This window comes from Physcomitrium patens, chromosome 2 (genome assembly GCF_059467195.1).
Source record: "Physcomitrium patens ecotype Gransden chromosome 2, ASM5946719v1, whole genome shotgun sequence".
Taxonomy (NCBI): Eukaryota; Viridiplantae; Streptophyta; class Bryopsida; order Funariales; family Funariaceae; genus Physcomitrium; species Physcomitrium patens.
This window is the reverse complement of record NC_143411.1, coordinates 10,701,113-10,727,954: the sequence shown is the minus strand read 5'-3', so window position 1 is coordinate 10,727,954 and position 26,842 is coordinate 10,701,113. Positions and strand designations below refer to the sequence as shown.

General features: G+C 39.1%; 5 protein-coding genes across 6 annotated transcripts; 3 read left to right on the top strand and 2 right to left on the bottom strand.

The window, feature by feature from the left end:
• Nucleotides 1-1,087: 1,087 nt before the first annotated feature.
• LOC112276356 (uncharacterized) lies at nucleotides 1,088-7,305 on the top strand. 2 transcript variants are annotated; one of them, XM_024507602.3, is made up of 10 exons: nucleotides 1,088-1,285; nucleotides 2,266-2,460; nucleotides 2,695-2,812; nucleotides 3,007-3,103; nucleotides 3,387-3,493; nucleotides 3,656-3,778; nucleotides 3,982-4,159; nucleotides 4,546-4,606; nucleotides 4,885-5,240; nucleotides 5,342-7,305. In XM_024507602.3, the coding sequence occupies exons 2-10, from the start codon at nucleotides 2,333-2,335 to the stop codon at nucleotides 6,904-6,906; spliced, it is 2,733 nt and encodes a 910-aa protein (XP_024363370.1). In that variant the 5' UTR covers nucleotides 1,088-1,285; nucleotides 2,266-2,332; the 3' UTR covers nucleotides 6,907-7,305. The 2 variants fall into 2 exon arrangements, with proteins under 2 accessions (XP_024363370.1, XP_024363385.1); XM_024507617.3 differs by having other exon boundaries at nucleotides 1,199-1,285; nucleotides 3,029-3,103.
• An 834-nt stretch (nucleotides 7,306-8,139) lies between these two features.
• LOC112276376 (uncharacterized) lies at nucleotides 8,140-10,533 on the bottom strand. The gene is made up of 5 exons (XM_024507643.3): nucleotides 10,097-10,533; nucleotides 9,772-9,836; nucleotides 9,190-9,250; nucleotides 8,900-9,046; nucleotides 8,140-8,574 (listed from the first exon to the last, which is right to left on the bottom strand). The coding sequence occupies exons 1-5, from the start codon at nucleotides 10,389-10,391 to the stop codon at nucleotides 8,423-8,425; spliced, it is 720 nt and encodes a 239-aa protein (XP_024363411.1). The 5' UTR covers nucleotides 10,392-10,533; the 3' UTR covers nucleotides 8,140-8,422.
• A 648-nt stretch (nucleotides 10,534-11,181) lies between these two features.
• LOC112276373 (magnesium-chelatase subunit ChlI) lies at nucleotides 11,182-13,337 on the top strand. Its single transcript, XM_024507632.3, has 3 exons — nucleotides 11,182-11,548; nucleotides 11,679-12,314; nucleotides 12,483-13,337. Exons 1-3 carry the CDS (start codon nucleotides 11,303-11,305, stop codon nucleotides 12,900-12,902), a joined length of 1,302 nt encoding a protein of 433 aa, XP_024363400.1. The 5' UTR covers nucleotides 11,182-11,302; the 3' UTR covers nucleotides 12,903-13,337.
• Nucleotides 13,338-14,104: 767 nt separating this feature from the next.
• On the top strand, nucleotides 14,105-15,228 carry LOC112276378 (large ribosomal subunit protein P2y). Its single transcript, XM_024507653.3, has 3 exons — nucleotides 14,105-14,264; nucleotides 14,432-14,661; nucleotides 15,010-15,228. Exons 1-3 carry the CDS (start codon nucleotides 14,177-14,179, stop codon nucleotides 15,034-15,036), a joined length of 345 nt encoding a protein of 114 aa, XP_024363421.1. The 5' UTR covers nucleotides 14,105-14,176; the 3' UTR covers nucleotides 15,037-15,228.
• Nucleotides 15,229-19,183: 3,955 nt separating this feature from the next.
• LOC112278873 (4-hydroxyphenylpyruvate dioxygenase) lies at nucleotides 19,184-23,076 on the bottom strand. The gene is made up of 4 exons (XM_024512736.3): nucleotides 22,312-23,076; nucleotides 20,714-21,703; nucleotides 20,309-20,446; nucleotides 19,184-19,803 (listed from the first exon to the last, which is right to left on the bottom strand). Exons 1-4 carry the CDS (start codon nucleotides 22,443-22,445, stop codon nucleotides 19,710-19,712), a joined length of 1,356 nt encoding a protein of 451 aa, XP_024368504.2. The 5' UTR covers nucleotides 22,446-23,076; the 3' UTR covers nucleotides 19,184-19,709.
• Nucleotides 23,077-26,842: the final 3,766 nt, after the last annotated feature.

Below are 26,842 nucleotides of genomic sequence, written 5' to 3'. Positions count from 1 at the left end.
ATTACCAAATTATTAGTTTTTAATGTAATTTTTTCATAAAAAATGATGTATTTAAAATTTAAAATTTTATTTTTAAAAAATAAATATAAATCAATGATACTTTTAATAATTAAATATAAACACCAATAATTTAAAATATTTTATTGTAATTTATTATTATTTTTTTATTAATTTATTGTCTTTGTACATACTACAAAAATATTCCTTTATGTCAATTATTGTGATATCATTTAATATTTTATTTAAAAATAATATACATCGTAGTGTATTTTTTTTAAAAAAAAGTGTTTAAGAACCTTCCTTGGTAAATAAATAGTCTTTTTCAACAACTTGAATGTAATTTTCTTCTAATGTTGTATTTTTTTTACTCCAAGCTGCAATCTACACAATGTATGTTATACTCTACATAGGGTCTAAATTTTTTTGTTATTAATTAATATATTTATTCATTACAATTTATCTTAGAAGCAACTGATCTATTCTACATCTATGTACTTTGAGGTTCTTTTGAATAGTTTTTTGAATACATTTTCTTACAAACTTTAAATACTTGATAATGATTCGTTAGACACTTAATAAGTTGGACATAATATTTATGTAAACAGTCCTTGTGTTAATTGAAATGTTGTACCATGTATGATGACTTGTTAAAGCACACGTGGACACTATTGACAAATATTTTTTCTCAGGACAGGCTGGATACTACTTTCAGCCCACCTTCATCACTAAAATCCAAAAAAAAAAACATCTCAATCATTATGAGAATTTGATTTGATATCAATCATTAAATACAGAGTTACTCTATAGTTTTCCCATAATGAATTGGATTCAAAGTATGTGCAGCTAAAATATGAATAAATTAGGCAAGGTTCAGTTTACAACTTTGGTAAGCTCAAGTTTGGTGGGGAATGGGGAAGCTATAGAAGCCAGCCTTTTATGCAAAACGTACTTTTTTGACAAGGATCTAAGGGAGACGGTGACGCTGACTGACGCCGACTGACGCCACTTGTCTTTGCGGCCCCACCCTCCAGCCGCCCCCTCGTACTCGTAGTCTTCCTTCTTCCCGACGCTCGGCTCAAAGAGTGGCACTCAGACGAATCGTGCTTCGTCCAAGCACGCGGCCAGTTTCTACGTGCACAGCAGTCATCAATTCACTTTTCTGTATGCTCGTGTTGGTTATTCTGGCACTACGTGTTGTAATACGCGGGCCGTGCGGTGGTGCTGCTCTTGGTTTAGGTTTACCGAGCGATCGACTCAATTTACTGTTGCGGGGACGAACGATTCCGTAAGTTCGACTGCATTCTATCGGGATTGATACGTCTTTTGTCGGTGTGATTTGGTTGAGTAGATGTAATTCGGTGGGTTTGGTTTTGAGCGTTGCCGAAATTTGAGAAGTATTTTGAATTTTCGAGGGCTGGTTGTTGTTTTATGATGATCTCATGGACGATATGCAATCCACACTGTGGTTAAGATGATCGGGGTTTAATGTAGAGAGATCCGTATTTTCGTGATGATAAGTTTTAGGCTATCTGGCTGCAGCTAAGAGACTGCAAACAGATCTAGGATGATACTGTTCAGGAATTATTGTCCGAATAGGAACACGAGACCGGAATGACGTTGATTGCCTTCACGCTGGGATGCGCCTCTCGTTCTCTTCCAGTACATAAGCATGGACAGTAGTGGCCCCTTGTTTGCCACCACTGTTTGTGGCATTTATTTTCTTTACAATCAATCGCTTAAGATCGAAATTTTGTACGAGATGGACCTCCTCGTGGCTACATCGTCATTTTGCGGCCAGTTATCCACATCAGGCTGTAGTAGAGCTACGTTTAGTTATATGTGAGCATGATACCCCGGGCTTTGGTTAATGGCTGGGGCTGGGCTTCAGTCTTTAAAGCTTATTGAATCATCAAAAGACGAAAGTACTCCGGCGTGGGACTTTTCAGCTGCACGAGCACTTATTTCAGGTCAATATGCATATTTAAAAAACTGGATGTAAACAGTTAGGATCATAATCGTATAGGAATTGCTTGAAATCAAGCAGAATCTATCCAGGTGTGACTAATAATGAAGGTCCATATCCTATCGAACATAAGCTGTTAATACTCATTTTTACGGTAGTGCTTAAAATCTACGACAGACGAAACAGTTGTATATTCTTGATGTCGAATTTAGCTCGTATTCGAACAGGTAAGCACATGACAATTCCTTGTCTAATGTGTGTGTACCGCCCTTCACATTTTACTTTTGTTCTGTGCCTTTTAGGTAGGGAATTGAATGATAGCACAGCGGCAACAACGTATCGGACGCTGCAAAAGAAACTACAGGCAAAATGCAGCATGCGACATTGAATACAGAGGAGGACATGTTAGTGAAAGCCATATTGGAGGAGACGCCCTGGGAGAAACTCCCTAAGCGTCTCAAGCTTACGTTGTTTTCAAACGAAGAGTATCAGAAGCGGTAAGGTTATCTCTATCTCAATCCAGTCTAATGTGAATCTCTTTGGCTTCCACTGTTATGAAGTATATCTTCTATGTGAAGGGGTTGGAATCATATCTTGGATAATATTTTGTCTTAAAATACTGACATCATTAGAATTCATAGTGCAATGAAACCAACGAAAACAACGAAAGCAACGTAACCGAGACGTGCTTCATGTGTACTAATTGTGCTCTTTGATTCCCGGAGCTTTAGGGTGAAGGAATATTGCATCAAAAAACGTCTGAAGTGGAGTGAATGTGCAGCACGTAATGCTTGCCGAGAGAACGATTACTATGAAGAACTCGTTCGTTATTTGCAAAAAAATCTTGCGGTGCGTACTTTTTTAGATATTTGATGAGAGGGAGGGGTTCTTCAAGGGGTAGTTACATTCAATGAAAATGAGCTTTATGTATATGTTTGGCGTCAAAAATTGAGGTGAAGTTGTTCAGAAGGTGCACTTAAAGGTTTGAAAGTGCGAATTATAATCTTACACCATGGGCGATCTTATTTGTTTGGCTTTATCAGTTGTTTCCGTATCATCTATCAGAGAATGTCTGCCGAGTTCTGCGTATTACTCCCTTCCGATACTACCACGGAATGCTGTATGATGTGATGAGAAATGGTACATCATTTATCCTACATGAACCTGTTGTATTTCAATTGTCAGTGACAGCTGGATACCGATTTGTTTAATAGTTTGTGTTCTTTACCATGGAATACTGTAGAAGTGGAGGTGTAGGAATTCACAGAAGCAGTGCTTAACATTAGGCCATGGGATTGGAGGTCAGGATAAGCGATGAATGATGCCAGAGGTTCCATTATGCTGGAAGGGTGGCTAATTCGATTGATGTTGCACTCCCTTGAAGTAAGATCAGTTTCTAATCTGAAGTTCGCCTTCTTTGCAGAGCAACCATATGATTCGATTCCCAACTTTACAGCAGCAGATGTTTTAAGGCTTACGGGAATAGGTCGGAACGAGTTTATTGACATAATGAATAAATGTCGCGCGAAGGTAAAACTAAATGTATCCTGTGTAAACTCTTCAGCAGTTAGGAGAATTAGAGCTGCTGTAGCCTGTACTTTGCCTAATTATTTATATGCAGATGCCTAGGTCACCAACAAAATATGTGCTATGCAATGCGTATCCTGAAATTATGTTGGGGGTTCGGTGCAGAAACTAATGTGGAAGCTCAACAAATCCATAGTAAAGGAAATGTTGCCTACACAGCCGGTTGACTTCCGTATGGAAGCGTGGTGGATTGTTTGTTTTGTTAATTTGACCACAGATGAGTATCGGGTAAAATTCGGGAAAGCCTTGAACTTCAACTTCTATTTTCCAATACGATAGGTGAAAATGGACTATAGGCGTGTGATGTCTTTGCCTAGGTTGGAGATTGCTCTATGGGTACCATGTTACATTTCTCGTAAGGTTGTGGTAACTTGGTGGTATTTGGAGGTTGTTATGGTGATCTGAGAGTGTTCTTTCGTGTCATGACGTAGAAATTGTCTGAGGAGGAGATGGCAGTTATAAGTGGAGGTGACGGCGACAGTAGCGATCGCTTAGGTAAGGAGGGAGTAAATCTTGTCGGTGAGGTTGATTTCGAAGTGTTGCGTTCTCTTTATCGACGAGGCTTGATCTACTTGGACGTTCCTGTGTACCCCGATGACCACTTTCAAGGTTCGTCGTTGAATCCCTATCTAGACTCTGTCTGTTCTGTGCATGCTTTTACAGTTATTTTTCTTGGCTACTCTTTCTGTCTTCAATATCACTTAAGATTCCACACTCGTGGCTTCTCAGACTTGTATAGATGACCTAATAATTCTTGTTATTTATAGTAAATGTATTATCGTGATAGGGCTTGTCAAGTTAGATTCTTGAATTTCCGTATTTTGAATTATACATGAAAATTGAAGATGATGAATTATAAGGATGGGGGTTGCATGGGGTTATCATTCACGAGTTGTGCTCACGGTCATGTTTAATGCTTTAATTCAGACTTTTTCGTCAAACTGGAGAAATATTGCCTTGTGACTTCTTATCCATATCCTTATTGAGTTGTGCAGTTTCAACTCTGGAGGGTTTTGTTTCAAACCGAAATCAGCAGTACGAGGATCCGACAGAAGAGTAAGTTTATGCTTTGAAGAAAATCTTTTTTTCCTTCTTTAGATGTGATCCTGGAAATAATGCTGTGAACAAAGCAAGGCTTACTCTTATCTTGACCTGAACAGATGAACATTGATAATTAGGGACAAGATCTAAACAAATAAAGAGTTCTCATCACTCATTTGACATTTAGGCCTTTTTAGAACATTTAAGTAAGCCATGACCTGCAGTTTTGGAATTGATGTTAGCCGCAGATGGCTGTGAACTAGCCTTAATTGGCATTTGTCTGGGGTCTTCAGGTTACTTTACGCCGTATTTGTGGCCTCCAGCGAGCAAACAACTGTTGCAGAACTTGCGCAAACTCTTCAAGCCAACCTTGAGCAACTCCAGTCAGCTGTTTCGCTAGCTTCTCGACTCGGATGGGCTAAGAAGTTTCTCGACCCAGTTTCCTTTTTACAGGATACAGGGATGCCGGAATCTCCTCGGAGTGTTGGAGATGATCGGCAACTAAGTCCATTCACCAGCCCATCCCGGTTAGGAGCTTCGGGGCCATCAGATATAGATTCAGTGAAAAGCCAAGCTGGCTTGACGCGTTTTGCCTTCATGGTCGATGCTAACCTTACATCATATTTAATGATGGGTTCTCTCTCTCCAGGTTTGAATTTTACTTGCATCCAAGCTACTATTTATTAGATTTGAATAGTTCCGAATGCATAAGAAATTATTTACCATTGACACCAACTATTGAATTTGCAGGCCTAAAAGGCCATGCAGTAACACTATACGAAGCTGGGAAGCTTGGGGATACCAGTGTTGCTGAAATGTGTGAGGATCTTCAGCAAGTTGAGGGCACAAAAATGGAAGGAGAGTTGCAACAGTTTGCTGACCATGCCTTTAGTCTTCGTCACGCTTTAGAATGTTTGAGGTCTCAAAGCGCTGATTTGGAAGTTGAGGAAGAAGACGCAGTGGATTTTAGCGGGTTTCAGCTAGAGCCTCACAGTTCTGTAGATAGTGATGATCTGTTTCAGTCGGGACAATCATTTGAGCCAAATACTGGTGTTTTTGAAGAGGGCTACAGCTATGCCTCTGAAAGCGGTGCAGAAACTGCAGAAACAACTGTTGTCATGTCTCATATGGTGGACACGAATGCGGCTGCGCAGCTTCACACCGCCCTCAGTCTGACAGGACGAATTTCCTCGAAGGAGAATGTGCAGTCATACAAGCCTGTTTCGCGTGTTGACGTACTCCGGATAGAAAGCTTGCAAGACCTGGCTCCAGCCACCATGCAACGAGTTCTACAGAGAGACTATGATGTGGTTGTGTCAATGATACCACTGCCCTCTCCTTTTGTTTCCTCTCCTGACGGTCTTGGCCCTGCACATTTTGGCCCTCCATCACGTGCATCCATTTCTCCTTGGATGAAACTTCTGTTATATCAGACAGCAGGATCAGGGCCCGTATCTGTTGCATTGATCAAAGGTCAGCGGTTTAGAACTCTACCTTCTCCACTAGCTGGTTGTGCAAAAGCTCTTATGTGGACATGGGATGGAACTGGTGTAAACGGAGTTGGAGGCAAATTCGAAGGTACGCTAGTAGAAGGGAATATTCTATTGCATTGTCTGAACACTTTATTGAAGCACAATGCTGTACTCGTCCAACCCTTTCCGAAAACACACCTGGATTCCGGAGGCAGTGGAAAGCCTGTGACGAGGAATGTTCCTCTACCGATCTCTGAATCTTCCGACATTCGCCCATCTCTTATTCAAGCTGCCAGCGAACTTGCTCTTGAGACTCTTGGTTACATTCGATTAGTACAGATTCCACAGATAGGAGAAAGCCCACCTCCTCATGAAAATAAGAATAGCAGCTTTGAGTGGGTTCCTCAAAGTGTTGAGTTTGGAGTTCCACTTTTCGATACAGAACTATGCAGAAGAGTCTGCGAAGGTGTGATTGGGTCGGATCTTTTTACGTCTAAATCCCTCCTCAAACACCGGCAGGGAATGCATGACCTTCGGCGAAAGCTACAGGAGTTCATCATGGATTACAGAGCTTCCGGTTCCAAAGCAACTTCAGCATACGTTGTAGTTGGTGGAGTAAATGCGGATACTAGACCTCTTTTGCACAAAGGTAGTAGTGGTTTGTTGAACCTCAATCTCGTTGAGGAGGGAACAAACAATGTTCCTTTGCCTGGCGTCAATCTCATCTTTGATGGTACTTCCCTTGAGCCTCTCAATGTTGACCGTTGTCTCCAGGGCAGACTCCCAGCTCGTCTGGTGGTGGCAGCAATTGCCGCTACTGAAACCTTGAGGGCTACATGTTGAGTCTCGTCCATCGCATAATTCTCCCGATTTGAGATACCTGTATATATCCTGGATAGTCTTATGGTGTTTTGCACTAGTTTTTCTGTTATTTACGAGAATCACTTTTCAGAGCTTTCGTCAAATTATCCCTTGTTTAACCTGGCATAACCTCTTGCTAAAACATCTTCATGATCACAATTCGACATGTGGATGGCATTTGTGCCTGATAACCATCGACTCCAAGCTGCTCTTGGCAGGATGGATGTCTTTCTTTTACGAGTTGTTAGTAGATCTCGCGTATCAGAAATTTCATGCCATCTTTGTACTTTCCTGAGCTGAGGGACCGAATATTGACAATGATAATGATTGTTATGAAATCCTGATTCGGATTTAGTAAAGCTGATCATGTTGACCCCAGAAGCATTGCATTTCATCTTATTGACTTCCTCAGGTAATGAATCCGTTGTGTCCACAATTGATCAGGTTTTGTCGGGGTATGATGTGAGATTTTCATCTATGGGCGTTTCATGTGGCTTTTTGAGTCGCATGAATACCAGAATCAAAATTTTCAGTTGGTGTGGTTCGCTCATGCCAAGGAATAGAAGGCAGGTTAGCATACCCAAATTTAATGGATCAAGCGTCTCTAGGGACAAGGATCATTGAAAGTATCGTCTCCCCGATTTGTCTCGATTTATGAAATTGAGCACAACATTTGACAACGCGCCTACTCAAAACCTTAGTGAATTCGTCCCATCTCAGGATAGAGTCTAGAAAGATTGTTTTCTAAGTTAATATGTCCGTTAAACCTCCAGTCGAACAGACAATATGAAACAGTACCAAATCATTTTAGGTAGATACAGTGTGGCTTTTGGTCCTGATCTCTGGTTCAATAGTTACTTTGAATAACTTTCTGGATTCCATTCAGAAGAAATGATACTTAAAATCAAAGGACCAAACTCAAGTCTGAACTAAGATTCAACCTAATCAACCACGAAGTTATGGATTGAACGTAAATGGTCATTCAAGTCATAGATTTCTATTTCCATTCCCACTCTAAAAGCCTGCATTTTCTAGGCACTTACGCGCAAGCGACCCTCTTCATGCTAGTAATTGCCATGTTGCGTTCGTGGAATAGGATCCATACCATCAGAAAGACCATCAAGAGCACTATTTACCACCAGTGAATGGGCTCTATGACAATACTAAAGCACATCCAAAAAGAAAAAAAAGAAAAAAAATTCTGTGTCGCATGAATGGGCTGGAAAGGGACACGTATTGCATTTACTGTATCAATGTTTTGAGGAGAATTTACAAACATACAAGCACATGCTTTATCCAAGCAGTGACTAAGTTCTGAAACACAGTTAGTGTGGCAGAACCCGTATCCTCAAAGCATGAACGATCGTGCAACAATACATGTTGTATTATTAACACGCATCTCTTCTCTAGAAAAACAACTCCTAGATTCCAACCTCAATCGGTAAATGCTCAACCCTAGCTACCTTCACGATCAATCCGAAAACAGGTCAGAAACTTTTCATTGGGCCTCTTTCTGAGGAGGTGCAGGTGCCTCCGCCACTACCTCTGCAGGTGTCTCCACAGATTCCTCCAAAGACTCCTCTGTAGGTGTCTCGGCGGGCGAGGAGTCTTCGAGTTGTAAGAACCTGAATACAGCCAAGTGTTCGTCACCTGCATATTACATGTAGCTTGCACTTATTAGGCGTGCCCAACTTCATTTCATGCACAAAATGATTTACTTCCCAGATTCACTTCACCAGCTTGCATTGAGATTTCAGATTTCTTATTTTGTCAATTGCAATCTAAACAGTGTCACACTTTCTTGTTGGTTCAATCGATGGTTGATTTCAAATGATTCTTATTTTTATACATTCCAACTTATTATTAAATGTGAGGGAGGTTTGATAGCGGCATGTTTACGTTCACCTCGCAGGTAAAACCCACGTGGACTAGACATTTTTCAGGAAGCACATCAACTATTAATATGCATCCATACCAAAGGTAATGTGGCTTCCAGGTGCTACAGGCGTCACAGCTCCAGGCCGAATTCTCCTGTTATTGATAAATGTGCCGTTTGTGCTGTCCAGATCAGTTATGTAGAGTACCCCCTTTTTCTTCTCCAACCGTGCATGAACACCGGAAACTGAACAGAAAATCGGGTCCATAGAGTGGAGATTAGTGCAATCATTCCGAATAACCGTCTTCATTAAAAACTCATGGTTACGTAAGAAATTAGAGAACACAAACAAAACAAGCCTGAACAGAGCCACTGTGGCACTTGCTTACCTGTGGCTACAGGAATCACAACGTCAGCTCTATCTTTAACGCGTCCAATGGTGGCGGCATCCTGCGGAATCCAAACATTATACTAGTAAAAACATCATCAAATATTCCTAATCTTTATCCTGATACAACCCCTATGCCACTCTGTATCATTGTAGATCAAACGCTTAACTGATTTCTTCAGTGAAAAGATAAACAAAATGTACATTGCCAAGCTCCGTTTACTTCATTTTAACCACGATGAAGCGTATGATCAGATTCACAGGTGCTCGAATAGTTTCTCTATGTATCAGTTAACCCTACTCTTACGAATCACTCAAGGCGCTCAATCACTGTTTGACCCACAGGAATAAACCCAAAAACAGTTCAGTGCACAGAAGTTGGCTAGGCAACACAGAAATGAATGCCGCTTAGCAATCAAGTACCATATCTTACCAATTCAGACACTAACAAAGAATTGACATCAACAAACGACTGATAGGTAATTCGAGCAAATTATGATTGACATTTCGATGTGACACCCAAAGTCCGTACATAAATGCAACTGCAGTTAGCCAAACCAAGAAATTAGAGGGAAATACTTACCGATGCCAGCTCGAAGCCACTAGGCAAAGGCACTGGAGCGTCAAGATGGCTTGTATTTCCGTCACCTAAAAAAGAACAAACGTGACGGTTGCTAAATGATTCATTCTTGATATCAAACCCATTTAATTGAACATCATTGGACGCAACAATTTAGCGACTTCTGATATGCTTAATGTGAGTATTGTGACACGATTGACCATTACAATGCAGTCGAAGAAGAGACAATAGTGCATTGTCGACAATTCTTGTATGCTAAAGTTTCTCACTTCGATGCCAGACGGATGCAGCGGATGGAAATGACGATGAGAGATCAAAGAACACTTACCAACAGGGTCAAGCACCCATTTGATACTATTGGTCGAGGTCTGTTGAAGTGCCGAGGCTCGCAAACAAGAACGACGCAATCTCTTCCCCAAGGGAAACGAGTGTCTAGTTTCGAAACGACTATTCCCGAAAGCCCTACTGCTACTCACATCCAGCCTGGCCGCAAGCGGCTTCCTCGCTATGGCCAACAACCCATTAGTACCATAGCTATGGGGGGTTGCAACAGAGGCCGGGAATTCAACCACTAGGCTCCCGGCTGTGGCCGACCCTGCAACTGCTGCAAGCAACACTGGCATCTCTTCGGCTGAAACTTCCCACAGCAAATACTCAACCTCCCGCTGCGCAGCTCTCCCAGATTCAAACGCAGCAAAGCAATATCACAGAATCTCCCAATTCGAAAAAAATATGATCAAAGCGGGGGTGGTCTGCTGCAGCTGCCCAGCCGAATTCTATGCTCAACGGTGGCGGATTTTTGAAAGTATCGGCGGATATTTCATATGGCTTGATGGATGAAAAAAGGACCAAGGTAGAGAGAAAGCCCCTGGAGTGTCTATGGAGGGGATGGTCCACAACAAGGGAAACTAATACAACTCCTTGCTTCCGAGAGGCTGCATCGGACTCCTTTGGTGGCCAAGGAGTACGGTGCAGCGCCATTCAGGGACCTCCACATTGCAGACCTAGACTTTATCTATTTCCCCGCTGCTATCGTTGTGGACTTCACAGCAAGCCCCTCCGATTGGCTCAAATTCTAAAAATTTCCGATTCCTCGACGCAATTCCAGAAACCATTCATTTTACGAAAGTGCAAATTTCTGTGTTCGAACGTAAGGAAAGGGGGAGTATTGTTGGCCCGGATATGATTGGACGGGTATCTGAATTGAAAGGGGGAGTATTGTTGGCCCGGATATGACTGGACGGGTAACTGAATTGAAAGCGGAGGATGTTTAGGATTTGGTGGAGCGAGAATGGATGAGATGATTTCGGCGACAAGCCATATCCAGTGGGAGCCCCTCGTCAGCCAATCGCAGCCACAGGACTGTCCGAAACTAATACTCACCTCCACTTTCCCTGGTTAGATGCTCAAAGCCACGCTGCACCCTCTTGTACATCGCTAAAACCCTGTTCCCTGCACCTCATTTCCTACTGTACAGTTAACGAAGACTTGCGTTTCTAGTGGGTTTGGTTGTCACTGTAGTTGCAGAGAAACAATGGCCTGTCTGGTGCGCGAAGCTGCAGCAGCAGTTGCTGCTGTCAGTGCGAGCAGCAGCACTACCAAGCAGGCACACCTAAACGGTAGCACTGGGGTTTTGGCGTGTCGCAGGAGCAGCTTCTGCCAGGGCGCTTCTAGCAGAGTTTCGTGGTCTAGGTGTCGGTCGGGGGAGAGGAGAGCTGGTCGCGCTTTGAGAATCAACAATGTTGCCATTCCTGTGAAGGAGCAGGAGAATCTCACCGATGTCAAGTTTCTGTCCCGATTCGTTCGCTTTCCTGTGTGCCAAGATGGTTTACGTTTTTCGATGACATCTGTTGATTCCCTAATGTTTTAGGAGATTCTGAAATGAGTGGAGTGGTTTCTTAATGGAACAGAATGCGGCGTCCGAAGGGGAGGCCCGTCCCGTTTTCCCTTTCACAGCCATTGTGGGTCAAGAGGAGATGAAGATGTGCTTGATATTGAATGTCATTGACCCCAAGATTGGAGGCGTGATGATCATGGGCGATCGTGGAACAGGAAAATCTACCACAGTGCGTGCTCTCGTGGACTTGTTGCCCGAAATCGAGGTTGTCGCTGGAGACCCCTTCAACTCCTCCCCGCAGGACCCCGAATTGATGAGCGAGGAGGTCAGGAAGAGGGTTCAGGCGAATGAGGAGCTGCCTGTTGCTACTTCTCGTATTAACATGGTGGATCTGCCACTAGGAGCTACGGAGGATCGTGTGTGTGGAACGATTGACATTGAAAAGGCGCTCACTGAGGGAGTAAAGGCGTTTGAGCCAGGGCTATTGGCAAGGGCAAACCGTGGAATTCTGTATGTGGACGAAGTTAATCTGCTGGACGACCATCTAGTGGATGTCTTGCTTGACTCTGCAGCGTCTGGATGGAACACGGTAGAGAGAGAGGGCATCTCAATTTCTCACCCAGCTCGCTTCATTCTCATTGGCTCCGGTAATCCTGAAGAGGGTGAACTCCGACCCCAATTGTTGGATCGATTCGGCATGCACGCTCAGGTGCCGTGAACCCAACCCATAGCCTCAATTCGTCAATTATCTATATATTTCACTATTTCAATTACTCTACAAGTTGAAGTTTGGCGTAAAGCTACAAGATTAAGTGTGGATGCAAATCCTCTCGGGTTATGTACGCCTGCTGAGTTTTTCAAATTTCCGTTTACGCAGGTTGGAACAGTTAAGGACCCCGAGCTTCGAGTGAAGATTGTGGAAGAGCGAGGGATGTTCGACGCGAATCCCAAGTCCTTCCGTGTGAATTACGATACCACCCAGAAGGAGCTTCGTGATCGAATCGACAACGCTCGCGCAATTCTGTCCAGCGTGAAGGTGCCACACGACTTGCGAGTGAAGATTTCGCAAGTTTGCTCGGAGCTGGATGTGGACGGATTGCGGGGTGACATTGTCAGCAACAGAGCTTCCAAAGCCTTCGCTGCCTTCCAGGGAAGGACTGAAGTGACCGCTGAGGACATCAGGGCTGTCATGCCCAACTGTTTGAGGCATCGATTGAGGAAGGACCCTCTTGAGTCCATCGACTCCGGCACTTTGGTCGTGGACAAGTTCAATGAGGTCTTCGGATACTCCACCTAGATCTGCGTCTCTGCCCAACAAAGACGCATATGGGGATGGACCTAATATTGGGGTTTAACTACTTAATTTTTTGGCTGCGCAAACACATGCAGTCTTCGTTTTTTTTTTTTTTTTTTTTTTTTTCTTTCGGAAACTTATAGAAACGGTGAAGGGGAAATCAGGAACGAATAGTGAAGAAGTACAAAGGAAGAAAGGTCTCCACAATTATGTAAGGCAAGGGGTTTGATAATGTATGCTAGATTCAATACAAAACCATTGGACACAATGTATGGATACATTTCATTACGATAGATAGAATTGTAGAATATGAGCTCTCATTAGTAAAAGAGTTGAACCATTTCGAACTGGGGTTGGAGCTGCGAAATATGTGTGATGTCATCGTCACGAAACTACACTAACAAATATTTCCGATCGGAAGAACACCGTGGTTAGCTGGATACACATTGCAACGTACAAGGGGGCTTCATTTGTAATCATACACCGCATGAAGTAAAAAGACTCCTACAACACTCTGCACAACATAGAGTTGACAAACCTCAGCCACGTGATAAAATATGGAGCAGAAACTTAGGCCCCATAGGATATCATTCACTCGAAACGCGATCTCTTTGCCAGTAAAAACGTCTTAGAGAAAACTCGAGGAAAGAAATCAGGAACAAGCGGAGGAAGCGAAGTACCGAGCATTTGGATACTACACCGGAGAATTACACCAAGTGATGCTCTGTACAAATGCAAAAGTATCGTGACGAATGTCAGACAAAAACTCAAAGAAGAATTAAACGTAACATAACAACGCCAAAGAAGCTCCAAAGATTATCAAGGAAAATACAGTTAAACTGCTAAGAAAACTGAGCACCAATTAACTTGGTGCAGCAACAGTAAACCACACCCACCCTACCTCCGCAACACGGAGCTCCAAGCTGAATTGACATCAAAATGCCATAGCTAGACCTCTGCGCATTGAAGGAATGAGGGAGAGAGAGAGAGAGAGAGAGAGAGAGCACACATGTGGATGCGTTTCATTCTAATGATGAGAATCATCCACTGAGGCTTTTTGCACTGTATTGATTTCAAAGCCCCTAATTTGGAACAGTGTCCTGACCGTAGGATGAATCCAAGCTTTGCGCCATCTCCGTCGTCCGAGTGGTTAGGGTTTCGTACATGAGGGTTATGGGTGACCCGGAGTCTCTCTCTTTGCCAGCGCTTGCGAGGTCGTATCTGCTCTTGCGCAGCTCATTCTTCCATCCTCCTTCTCGTAATCTGCGTCTGCTAAAATGAAGGTGGTCGCTGCATACCTTTTGGCCCTTCTGGGAGGCAACTCCGCCCCCACGGCGAAGGACATTGAGTCTATCTTGGGTGCAGGTCAGTGCCATTGTGATCAATTTGGGTGAAATTCGAGTTCTGCTTCTTTAGCGTCGTTCAGAATTCGTGATTAGAGCAATGTGGTTCTGAGTACGTCTATTTTGAGGCTGTGAATTTTTCCTTTACGTAGCGATCTGATGTTGTGTGCTTTTTCTGGGTGTTTTCAGTCGGTGCTGAGGCAGATGCGGCTAGAGTAAGCCTATTGTTGAAGGAGCTCGAGGGAAAAGATATCTTGGAAGTTATTGCAGCAGGAAAGGAAAAGTTCGCATCCGTACCCTCAGGTGGAGGTGGCGGTGTTGTGGTGTCTTCTGCAGGCGCTGGTGGCGGTTCTGCTGCCCCTGCTGCCGAGGAGAAGGAAGAAGCCAAGAAGGAGGAGGAGAAGGAAGAGTCAGATGATGTACGTTTCGTTGTCTTTAATGAGGCACATGTGATTTGCATTTTATGTCGTTGGAATTTCAATGTAGAGGGTATTAAATATTACGTTGGGGTTGCATACCATTGGTATTTATATCTGTTCGGTCATCTCCTATCTTTATCACAGCATGGTACAAGTCTGTCTCAAATGGATTATTTTTTCTTTCTTCAATTTCTTCCATTTTTCACATTTCTTTCCGCCGCTAGAGATGGTTAAAATTCCTGCACAAGGGAGTGCAGGGTGCTTATTAGGGTTATAATTTAGGTTAGGGTTTAGTTAATTTCGCACAAAGCCGTCACTCACTATCTGTATTGTTCTGTTGTTGTGCAGGACATGGGCTTCAGTCTGTTTGACTGAGCTGCATTTGGATCATGTTCGCTCAGTGCTATCCTGACGGCTAGGTTTTTTTGTTTTGTTGTCATCCTTAACCAGCTGCTACCACATGTGGGACCCCTTAGAGAGGAAAGCATCTCTGTACCATGATCCTGGGTTTGACACGAAGAAGTTAAATTGTCCGGCCTGAAAATTTTCTGGTTTTGTTCCCTTGCACTAGTGTCTTGATTTTACGGGCAATGATGACGCGTGTTGGTTGGTGATTACTGTGTATCTTCATGCTACACAATTAGTAGGGTACTGGGAAACGACCTTAACTTCCTTAACTTGCATTAACTTTGTTATGGGCTAGTAAGCTGGTTCTGTGTCCTCAAGCACATATATCTTATTTTTTTCTTTTTTTGTGTTGCGCGTTGAGCACCCCATCTGCGCCGTCTACCTGCGGTTTATGTTGTCCATGTGGGGATATTCCTACGCACAAATCCTCCAAAACAGGGCCATAGGAGAACAAGGGCCTTCAGTGTTGCGGGAATTAGAACTAAGAAGTGACTATCAACTCATGTTAGCAGTAGTCACTTCACTTTCAGGTTGTAAGTTGATTGGGCATATGCAAAGTGTGTATGGAAAGGTGACCTTGATGTGTACATTCTTCGTTGATTGTATGTAGATCTTCACACGCGTACAGGCGTTAAAACTAGTGTAAAGGTCACTGAACTGTGCGTTGAATGCGCGGTATGATCATTGATATTATGAGCAGATTCTTACAGAGGGGGCGATCTTATGCTGATAGGTGATGTACGTAGAATAGTGGTTCAGTAAAGGTAGGAATTGAAGGATGCTGCAGCAGCTATTGACACTGCATCAATATTTGAACAGTTGAGCGGAATGTTTTGTGAAGTTCCAAAATAACAGTGGGACAATTCACTTGCAACCAAACGAATAAATCACATTGTAACAAGGTAATTGTGTTGAAACGGAAATGCATGTATTATAACAACTCATTGACACTCTTTCTGCTGGATGCCTACCTAGGCAGATAGAAACAGAAAAAAAGATGAACGAAGTAGGAATTTCAACCTCAGCATTGTGACATGAATACGAAATCTCCAAAGTGTCTCAGTTCTCCACACAGCGAGACGGTGTGTGGCATGCTCTAATAACCATATATATCATTTATAAAAATAATGGGACAGTAATAGAAACTCGTAATCTTGGGTAGAATGGTAGGAAAACTAGGCACTCCAATTGGTTGTTGAGTAAACTCAAAATTGACGTTAAATATACTCCTTCTAGGTCAGTGGATAAAAATTATGTCGGAATTTTTTTACATATTTTAATAACTAAAATGTATATCCAAGTTCTGAAGAGTTAATTAAGGGAGTTATTATATTGACCCACCAATAATAAAAATACAAATAATTGTTATTCATTTTCATCATATTGCATCTTCAAACCTTTGCTTCTTGCCATACCACTCTTGTTCAACTTCACAATATACCTCTAACATTTTCTCAACTTCCTTCTAATGTAAAACAATCCTCATGTTGTTTGTTTCTACCTTTGCAACTAACCTCTCACACTCAAATACCAAGTTATTCCTTTTATGTGCTCCATCATAGATCTTCTAAGAGTTTCATTCTCTACCCCTCACTTCCTTGCAAAATCAACACATTACACAATGCAAACTAGAGGGATTGGAAGAGTGCATATCCCTATATGGTGTGAGAGCATAGTAAAGTGGAGATACATAGATTGATTGAAATTTTTAGTAGGTTGATTTAATCTTCTTAAATAATATAATTATTATATTAATTAATATCTATATAATAAATTCCAATAAATTTCTTTTATTGATTATTACATCCTATCTTCTATTGTCTTGGTGGCAAATATGTGTAATCAAATAACACATATAAAAATCTTGTGATGGATTTTATGTTTGTATATGATATTAATCTAAAAATAAAAAATATATTGACGTGACACAATAAGATTAATAATAATTTAAAATATGTACATACATAATTTTAAAATGCTTGCTACATGTATTTATAAAACTATAAATAAAATATTTTTAAGAGAATGATGCCAATTTTAAATCAAGTCTACAATGGCAATAGTATGTTCATAGTAATTTTTATAATTAATTTTAAAATATTTAATTCTTTATTTTAAAAAATTACAAGATTTTTTTTCTTCTTTTAATTATAATAAGCTATTTTAAATAAATAAAATACAAAACTATTGGTGTTCAAAACAAACACTCAATAAAATGTTCTTGAATCAAAATAAGAATAATAGAAATAATCATTTTCATTTCTTCCAAGACCCTATTTGAATTATATTTATATTTAAGCTTGTAATTATGTATTAATTGAAGAAGAGAAGAAAAATTTTGAAAAGGTGTTTCTAATAAAGATCATATATAAATATGTGTTTATTTGATTTTATTTTTAATTATTAACAATCAAATATCTCTTTTTAAACTTGGTCATCTTATTATAGCTTATATTATTTTATAAATATATTTAGTAAATAATTTTATCGACTTGATGCAATTATTGAATTCTATTGGAAATTAATAACATATGGTTTTGCATCTAATCCAATATCTCACAGAATTGATGCAAATAATGTTAATAAAATTGTAATGTATTAATTTTGAATTTTAATCTTCTAATAGAAACCATATTATTATCTTGCAAAAAAACAAAAATGAATGATGTTTTAAAAGAGTTTTAACTTCAAATGATTTACATACTTTTAGTGTGATTGTTTTATCTAGGGAAAATATCATATATACTTTTCAAATATGCTGAAATATCAAGAATATCCATGTATTCTTGATAATAACAAATCAACTACTTACTTTTCAAATAATAGCAAATCTATCATCAATTGTGATAAAGTATCACCACTTTTCTTTTTTTAGTAATGTTTTAGAGCCCAAACCACTACCATACAGATTTTGGCATGCCCTTTTTTGGCAAATTTGCTTTGCCTCCTTCTCTTTTGTCAAATAGAAGGTTACATGTTGCAAACATGTATTTCCATGTTTTTCTCAAAAATAGACCATATGATATTGAGATGCTAGCCTATAGCTCCAAAACCTATGTTTAAGTTTTAAAGTACCAATCAAATTGACTCTTAGTTGCTATGCTCCATGTTGGTTGATAAAAATAAATTAGCTAAAAGACGGAGGAATAAGCACTAACCAAACATGTTGAAGTCCCCTTGCACTACAAAGAAAACTAGGCACAATGGAATGAGTTTGGAATCATTGCTTGGAAATAGTAGAGGAGCAAAAGGAAACTTGGAATTTCAGCCACTAAGCTTCAATCTCACGCCAATTTTTAGTGATTGAGCTGCATTTGTATTTAGTCTTGGTAGATTGCAGCATTTCAAAGATAGCTTTGATCACTCTTAGAATGGAGTTTTTGTATAGTATAAAAACTATACAAAAACTCCATTCTAAAGGTGGTATAGTTAGCCAAATTTCGACTTTGTGACTCATACTACAAGCAACCAATCAACCTCAACAATCTTAATAGCACCACCTTGAGATATAGTAAGAATGGCTTGAACTTCAATGTTGGTACTTCTCATGATGTCCCACTTGAGAAGGATTTGGAATTCATAAGGCAAGTTGCAAACACTTGTGAAGGATATGGAATGGTCAATTCAACATCTTTGTACTTTGTAGTGCATTCCAACATTTGTGTGCAAAAGGAGACCTTCTTTGGCTATCTATCCCATTCAACCAACTTCAGTGCAAACAAAAAGGTTTGCTCAACAGAGGATATCCCTAAAAGCCAAAAAGCAAATATAATGTAATCCTATCCCTTCTTCCTAATACTCTTTTTTACATGAACATGCACTTCATGTGCTCTAGCTTGACCATCTCTCTCCTACCTTATCACATTCAAGGTTAGATTTGCTATTATCAAGAATATAGGGATTTTCTTGATATTTTAGCATATTTGAGAATTATATATATAAATATATATATATATATATATAGATGATATTTTCTCTTTTATCTACTGTTAAATTCTTCAATGTGATATCCACACAATGTTACAATAAATGTGAGTTGTTAAAAAATAATTATAAATTACAGCTCTTGAATTATATATATATATATATATATAGGCTTTGTACGTTAAAATAAATAAATAAATGTAATGTTTAATAATGATGTTTTTTATCAAAATAATACACGTCCATTGCCACACTGGTGAGCTTTGTTAAAATTTTTTTTATATATTATATGTTTTATTTTTATCTACTTACGGACTTAAGAACAAGAAAATCCATGACAACAGTCTCTTCCTATACCAAGACTAAGTGGAGCAATATATCTAGCACTTAAGAGGACATGTACAAATGCCAGCTCCCATCACCTTGCACGTAGTGATAAAAAAATAAATACATTGGTACTAACGATATATTTGTCAGTATCCTGTTCTAATATTCAGATGGAGTGTTTTGGAGGAAGCCGCTGCAGGATACTGAATGATATCTTGGGACAGTGAGTTTACATTCTATCAATGTTGAGGTAACATGGGTGTGCAGTCCTAGCCGCTTTCCTTGTAATGCATTTCCAATATGTACATCGGTCATAACAGTTTAGTCTGTAATTCACAATATGAGGTGCCGACATATCACTTCTATCAGCAAGAATGACCGTATATGTGCTACAAAGGATGAGGATTGCGGAAGTAATGCCTGCTTGTGCAACATTCAATACAGCAGACTTCACTGCTGCGGCGGCGCTGAGCTCCAGGAACTCTGCACATTGAGGATAAACCCAGCCGTGCTTGTGAATTGAAACATAACAGAAAAGTATGAAGTAATTAACATGATCAGTGCTTAAGTATATTCAAATTGCCTTTGCTGCCCCTGCTAAAGGATCACAAGGTCCCATGCACAATACAGAACACTGATTCCAAAAACGCCCGCATATATTCAGTGACTTGAACGATATTACATTTACAAGGAGCTTCAAACTCCTCAGTCCAAATTGTCAATTACCGCTGGTATAGTGGATGCTTCAACTAATAAAGCATGTATGTGAAGGTCCAGCTACCCTAAGTATTTGACGACCTGTCAAAAATATGTTAAGCAAGAACTCAAACTCCTCTCCTGTGAAAACTTAGCCAAATATTCCCCCTAAAATCAGAGTTAGATCCTCGTCATAAAGAATCTGTGTACCTACATGCAAACAGCATAAAAATGTCCTACAGTCTTAATCATTTATTACGCTTTTATAGTGCCATCAAGAGTTTTTTCATACTCTTCAATAGATTTGAACAGCTCCGAAAAGTTTCCCTTGCCAAAGCCACCGCAACCTCCCCTCTGAACTGATACGCCAGTGGTTTCATCTTTCTCCATGCATCCAATCCTCTGAATGATTTCTATGAATATTGTTGGTCTGCGCAAAGAATACAATTCCTTAATAGAATATACAAATTCTGAAAACCCGTAAGCTTCTCATCTACAGCAGAAAAAAAAAATTCAGAGTCTCAAAAAGAACCTTGTAAAATGACAGCAGACTCCCTTCCACTACCGATAGTAATTATATTTCTCGACACATAAGAGACGCAAACTAAAGCTAAACTACAGGTTGCTTGGCACAATCGTCAACAAAGGCGCAAGAACTATAGGACCGAAAATGTGCTATGTAGAGCAACAGACACACCTGTCACCCACAGGCTTTGTAAAAATCTGCAACAACACACCCTGATCATCCTTGTCGACAAGAATCCCAAGCTCGTCACACTGCTTGATCTGTTCCTCGGTGAGGATATCTCCAACTCGATTGGCCAAATTCTTGTAGTAAGTAGCAGGGGGTTTGGGCATGAAGTCAAAACCTCCAATGTGTGTGCGAGTCCTCATTTCTTTTAAAGTTGAAAAGATGTTATCACAAATTAGAGCAAGATGCTGCAGCCCTGGACCTTCATTGTGCTCTAGATAAGTCTGAATTTGAGATTTCCGTTTAGTTCCGAAAGTAGGCTCATTGAGAGGAAGCAAAACCATTTCATTGTTACTGGCCAGGACCATACTGTTGAGCCCACTCTCTGAAGTCCCCACATCATCAGCTGTAAACTCAGCAAATTCGTGAAAACCTGTGTACTTAGAAATCTGGCTTACGGCCTCTGCCAGATTATGTACGTTCCCCACAGCATGATCAAGTCGTACAAGACCATACGTAAGAGGAAGCGATTCAACGTCCTCATAATTGGGTAACATAGGCCCTTTGTATCCCTGAGTGCTAACATATCTCAAAACCACATCACCATAGAGCTTCACCTCTGCCATAGACATTTTACCACCCTTCGCATCATCACTCAAAACATGAGGTTCCAACACGGAAAGTGCTCCATGCTCAACACTAGTGCGATAAGCTTCAGCAGCATCATCCACTAGGATTCCCACCGCCCTCACGGCCAGTCCGTGCGCATCAACAAAACTTCTGGCCTCCTTACTCTTGTAGCCAGGGTGAGGCATTTTGGTATTGGTCTGATCAATCTTAGATGAGTAAGGGGCAGTAAAGGCAAACACGAGCTCATTTGACTGAATAGCATAGCTGCAATATGTTTGGTTCCCAGTCGTCTGATCCGATTTTGCTACAAGGTGCATACCTAAACCCCAGGAGAACCTCCTCCACGTATTCGAGGCATCCCCACACCTACAGATACAAATACTCACGAATTATTGCTTCACAATAAATCAGAGATTGCTGAGGACATGAGCATCAATTAAATTTTCCATCGAAACAATCTCTCCAAGCACAGACTATAAGGTAAAAACCAACCAGAACTGCAATATTTTAAAGATGTAGAACGAGAGCCAAAGAAACTTGATTATCAGTAGAAGAGAAGCTTGTTCCTCAATCCCTCGCCAAGAGAAAGAAGAGAAACAAGAAAAACTAGAAGATGTCCTCGCAAATCAAAGCATGAAAAAGGAGAGGCGAATATCTAATCCTCGTCATTAGATATAAAAACCAATAGCACAACAGACGCACTGTGTCCAAAACTATTTAACACTGCCATGCGCACCTACCCACTAGAGCAAACATTTCAAATCCTACGTTGTTGCCAGAAAGACAATGAAAAAGCATGGTACAATGAGCATTGAGAATTCAAATCCGTAAGCCAACTCCGAAACCATTCACGATCTTTCACTTCGTTCAGACACAAAAAGATTTCCAACAAGAAGAAGGATGGGAGGGCAAAAAAAAAAAAAAAAAAAAAAAAAAGATAATTTTAATCTTCCTAACAAAGCGCGATTGATTACCAGAATTCGATGTGATGAAAGCGCTGCACCCCGAAATGATCTGTCTTGGGATTATTCCTCACAAACCGATCGCAACCCACGAGGCGTAGGGCGCCGATCCCGCTGTCCTCATGGTCGCCTTTATCAAGCCCCATACCGCCAAACCGGCTGGCGCAGGCTCTCCGCCCCCCCTCCCCGTCCTCGTCGTCGCTGTCTGTGACACTAAGCGCCACACACGAATACCGTTCTAAGGAGTTGAAGAACGCATTGGCGATCCCCCCTCCCAGGCTCCAAACCGCCCTCTCCAGCGTGACGCTCTCTCTCACTCACTCACCCACTCTCCTCTTCTCTTCTCTTCTCCTGCCACTGCTCCCACCCCACCAAGACAACCACAAAAAAGGCCTTTACAACTTCCCACAAAAACAGCCCCTCATATGCACGCGCCCTCAGCCTCCTCGCTCTCGCGCCGATCCCTTCGCAATCATCAATCCCAAGGTAAAGCGCCACGAAAGTCTCCTCAACCTGGCAATGCAAGGCTCCCTCCGGATTATGCGCTCACGCCCCTGAAGCAGCGAGTGCAGCGAGCACAGCACTGAAAAGGATGTCTTACGTCACACGATCGCATCGAATGATGAAGCGCCCAAGGTACTCTTCGCGGCGTTGCCGCAACTGGAAGCAAGACAAAGCAAGGAAAGGGGTAAGTAAACGAGGCGGTGCGGTGCGGTGAAGAGCGTATGAAAGGAAAGGAAGGAAAAGGAAAGGAAGGAATAGGAAAGGATGGGGAGGGTGGAAGTAGAAGGAGAAGAGGAGGACGAGGAGGAGGAGATAAGCCAGCGTGCCTGCCTGCCTGGCCTTGTCTGCATGGACTCTCCATCGGAGCCCCCCCTTTGCAGGTCTACGGCCAGGTTCGAACCCATGACTGCTTCCACGGGGAGAACGCAGGGAGAGATTTCATTTTCTTTTTCTTTCATAAATATTTTTGCCTTCGATTGATGCATCTGTAAGAAATTGTCAAAAAAAATTTCCTAATTTTTTTTAGATTGAATTATGTTACTATTTGGCTATTACGAAAGTTTATTTTAATTAATTAAATTTATCATAATTATCATAATTAGTTTCAATGTGTTATTTTTGTGCTTCCAATTAGATAAACTATCTAAATAAAATAAATAAATAAGTAAGATGATTGGTATGAAATTGTGCAATTTTACATAGTTAAAATAGAGTATTTTGATAAAAATAAATATTTTCAATTAAAGATATTTTTGCTAATTCAAAGGTGCATGATCTATAAATTGTAAGTTTTTATTGTATTTATATTGACATATTATAAAATATTTAATATTTTTAAATATAGAACTTTTATGATATTTTAAAAAAAAACTTATTTAAACTAAAAAAGTGTATAAGTATATTTTTAAATGAAATAAAATATATGGTAGCATGATATTACACTTATATTAATAAGACTTCATTCCTTACCCTCTCGGTAAAAATTTTCTTTATATATAAAAGTAATTTTATTTTTATCAATTATAATTCTTACATGTTAAATTTGTCATCTCTACTTATACTACTTTCACTCCTAATTGTCATTGCTAGTATCATTTGTCGGCATAAGATTTTGTAAGTCAATTTCATCCACTTAGTTTTGCACAAAAAAATATTATTTGTTAGTATTGGATGTTGCATGCTAATTTCATCCATTTGATTTTGCACAAAAAATATTATTTGTTGGTACTAGATGTTGTACACTAATATCATCAATTAGATATTATACACTTGCTAAAAAATCTCTATGAATAGAGTATATGAAATCATTAAAGATAATAATTTAATTACAATATCTGTAATTTTTATACCTTGATTTGTTCTTCTTATCTACCAATTTGAGTCTAAAAGAGCTTGTATGTACTAAACTTTCAAAAAGTCATCCACAAGTATAGATATTTTGACAAATATATTATACAAAAAACCAAACAAAAAGATGAATTGAAGAATTTTAATAAGAAAGCTAACGATAACTTGTTTAAACTTGATGAATGCAAGATTAACACTAAAAGAAGTAAATTAGAGCTCTAAAAGATGTATTCTTGAGAGTGAAGATCTGTCAAGGACATGAATTTCAAAGAAAGAAAATCCTCAATACACTCTTGTGTCACTGAAGAAAACTAGAAAGTCACTCAAAGATGATATAATATTAAACTAAAATGCCTATTGCCAAAAATAAGAAGATTAGAAAGTTATGAAGCAAGACTGAAGACTAGAAAGGCGTTGAATGAAGAAGGCTTCATTCTTGCCTCCATATATACTTTTAACTAGGACCTACATAGTAATGTCCTATAGGACCTCCAAAACATGTTGACTTTGCAAGACATGTATCTTAACTTGCAAGGCAAGTTTTTTATATGTGTGCTACATAATTAGCTTGTTTTGTAAGCTATCAATACGTGATTAACTTGTTGATTAAGTTTCTAATCTACCAATCAACTACAAATATATATAAAATCAAAGTAGCATCTATGAAGCTTCTAGAAAGCTTCTCCAGAAGGTATTATGAAATTGTATCTACTTTTACCTACTTCTACTTAATCATATAGGTATTTACTAGAATACTTATGTATATCTGTGATAAGATTTCTTCATCCTCAACTCCAATATATATTAGGTATTAGGAAGCTTCTTTAGAATTTTTTTTATTGCTTGAAAATGAAGCATCCTTAAAAAGCTTCTCAAGAAGTTTTCATGTTGCTTAAGCATGAAGCAATTCTAAGAAGTTTCTTAGACAACTTCTTTAATCTTCCTAGAACTTTGTAGAATCTATTAGAATATTTTAAAAATCTTTTGGAGTCTTCTAAGAATATTTTAAGAATCTTTTAAGAATCTAATAGAATATTCTAAAAATAATCCTAAGATATTATTATTAAATGCCAATAATAGATATATATCAAATCAATTTTTTTCTATAATGTTAAAATCTAATACAAAAATTACTTGCTTTAGATTAAATTCTTGATAAGAAAAGAAGTTTTCATGTCTTCTTTCAATTTTGTTGAAAAATTCTTGTATGCCTAAATTTATTGATTTTTATTTTTTTTATTTTAATGGGATTAGAAGCACCAAGAATAAGTTTGTATATCTATTAGTAGTAATGAAAGTATGTCATTTGAAGCTTCTATTTTTTCTATTAATTTCTTTAAAAACATGCTTGCAAGATATGCCAAGCATATTTGACAATTGTTATAGACATACATATGTATTCTAATAAATACCTATATGATTAGGTTGAAGTAGATAAAAGTAAATAAAAATAGATTCATTTCATAATACCTTCTAAAAAAGCTTCTTAGATGTTGCTTTGACTTTACATGTATTTGTAGTTGATTGATAGGCTAGAAACTTCGTCAATAATTTAACTATGTATTGATAGCTTCTAGAACAAGCTAACTATATGGCATACATATAGAAAATTTGCCTTGCAAGTTATGATATGTATCTTACAAAGTCAACACATTTTGGAGGTTCTATAGGACATTGTCACATAGTTCCTAATTAAGAGTATATATGGAGGCAAGAGTGAAGCCTTCTTCATTCTTATCAATGCTTTTCAAGTCTTTAGTCTTGTTTTAAGACTTTCTAATCTTCTTTTTTTAGTAATAGCCATTCTAGTTCAATATTATATCATCATTCAGTGACTTTTTACTTCTTTTCAATGACTCAAGAGTATATTGAGGATTTTTTTCTTCAAAATTCATGTCTTTGATAATTTGATAAGAATCTTAACTTATTATTTCTATCTTGTTTTAGAAGTGAGTGGATTACTCCACTTCTATTGTTATATTTTGAAGGTTATAGACTATCCACCTTTAAACAAACAATCTTATTTTTTAATACTAATCTTTTCCTTAAATAAAGTAGATTATCCATCTTTTTTGAAATTTTTATTTAATATTAGAGCTTGTGGATTACCTTCCTCTAATTTGACTTTTTGAATTTTTTTGAATTATCTTTGAAAGAAAAGATTATAGATGCTACTCTCAACAAAAATGAGAATAGATTTGCAACTATTGCAGAACTTCATGAGTTTGTCAATACTCTAAGAGTAGAAATCTCACGTATTTTTAACTTAAGTCAAGGAGGTCCTATTCCTATGCCTATGGAAGAAGTTTTAAGTCTGCAGCAAAAAATTGTGTTGTTACAGGAAGCAAGTAGATCGACCTCACAACCAAATCTAGAGACTTTTGCTTCTACAAGTATGATGGAAACAAAGATTAATGTAATAGAGAAGTTTGATGGAAAAAAATCAAAATTTTGAAGATTTTTATAATAAATTAAATTCTATCTAAGATTGCATCTCTTCCAATATACTAATGGATTTACTCAAGTTGAATTTATAGGTGCACTTCTATTAGGAAGTTCTCTTTGTTGATTTGTATCTTTAATAGAAAAAAGATTTGTGACTCTTTTATGATTTTAATTCATTCTTAGAAGTGTTTACGACCAAATTAGGAAAAAGTGATCAAAAAGAGTAATAAAAACTAAGCTCTTATTT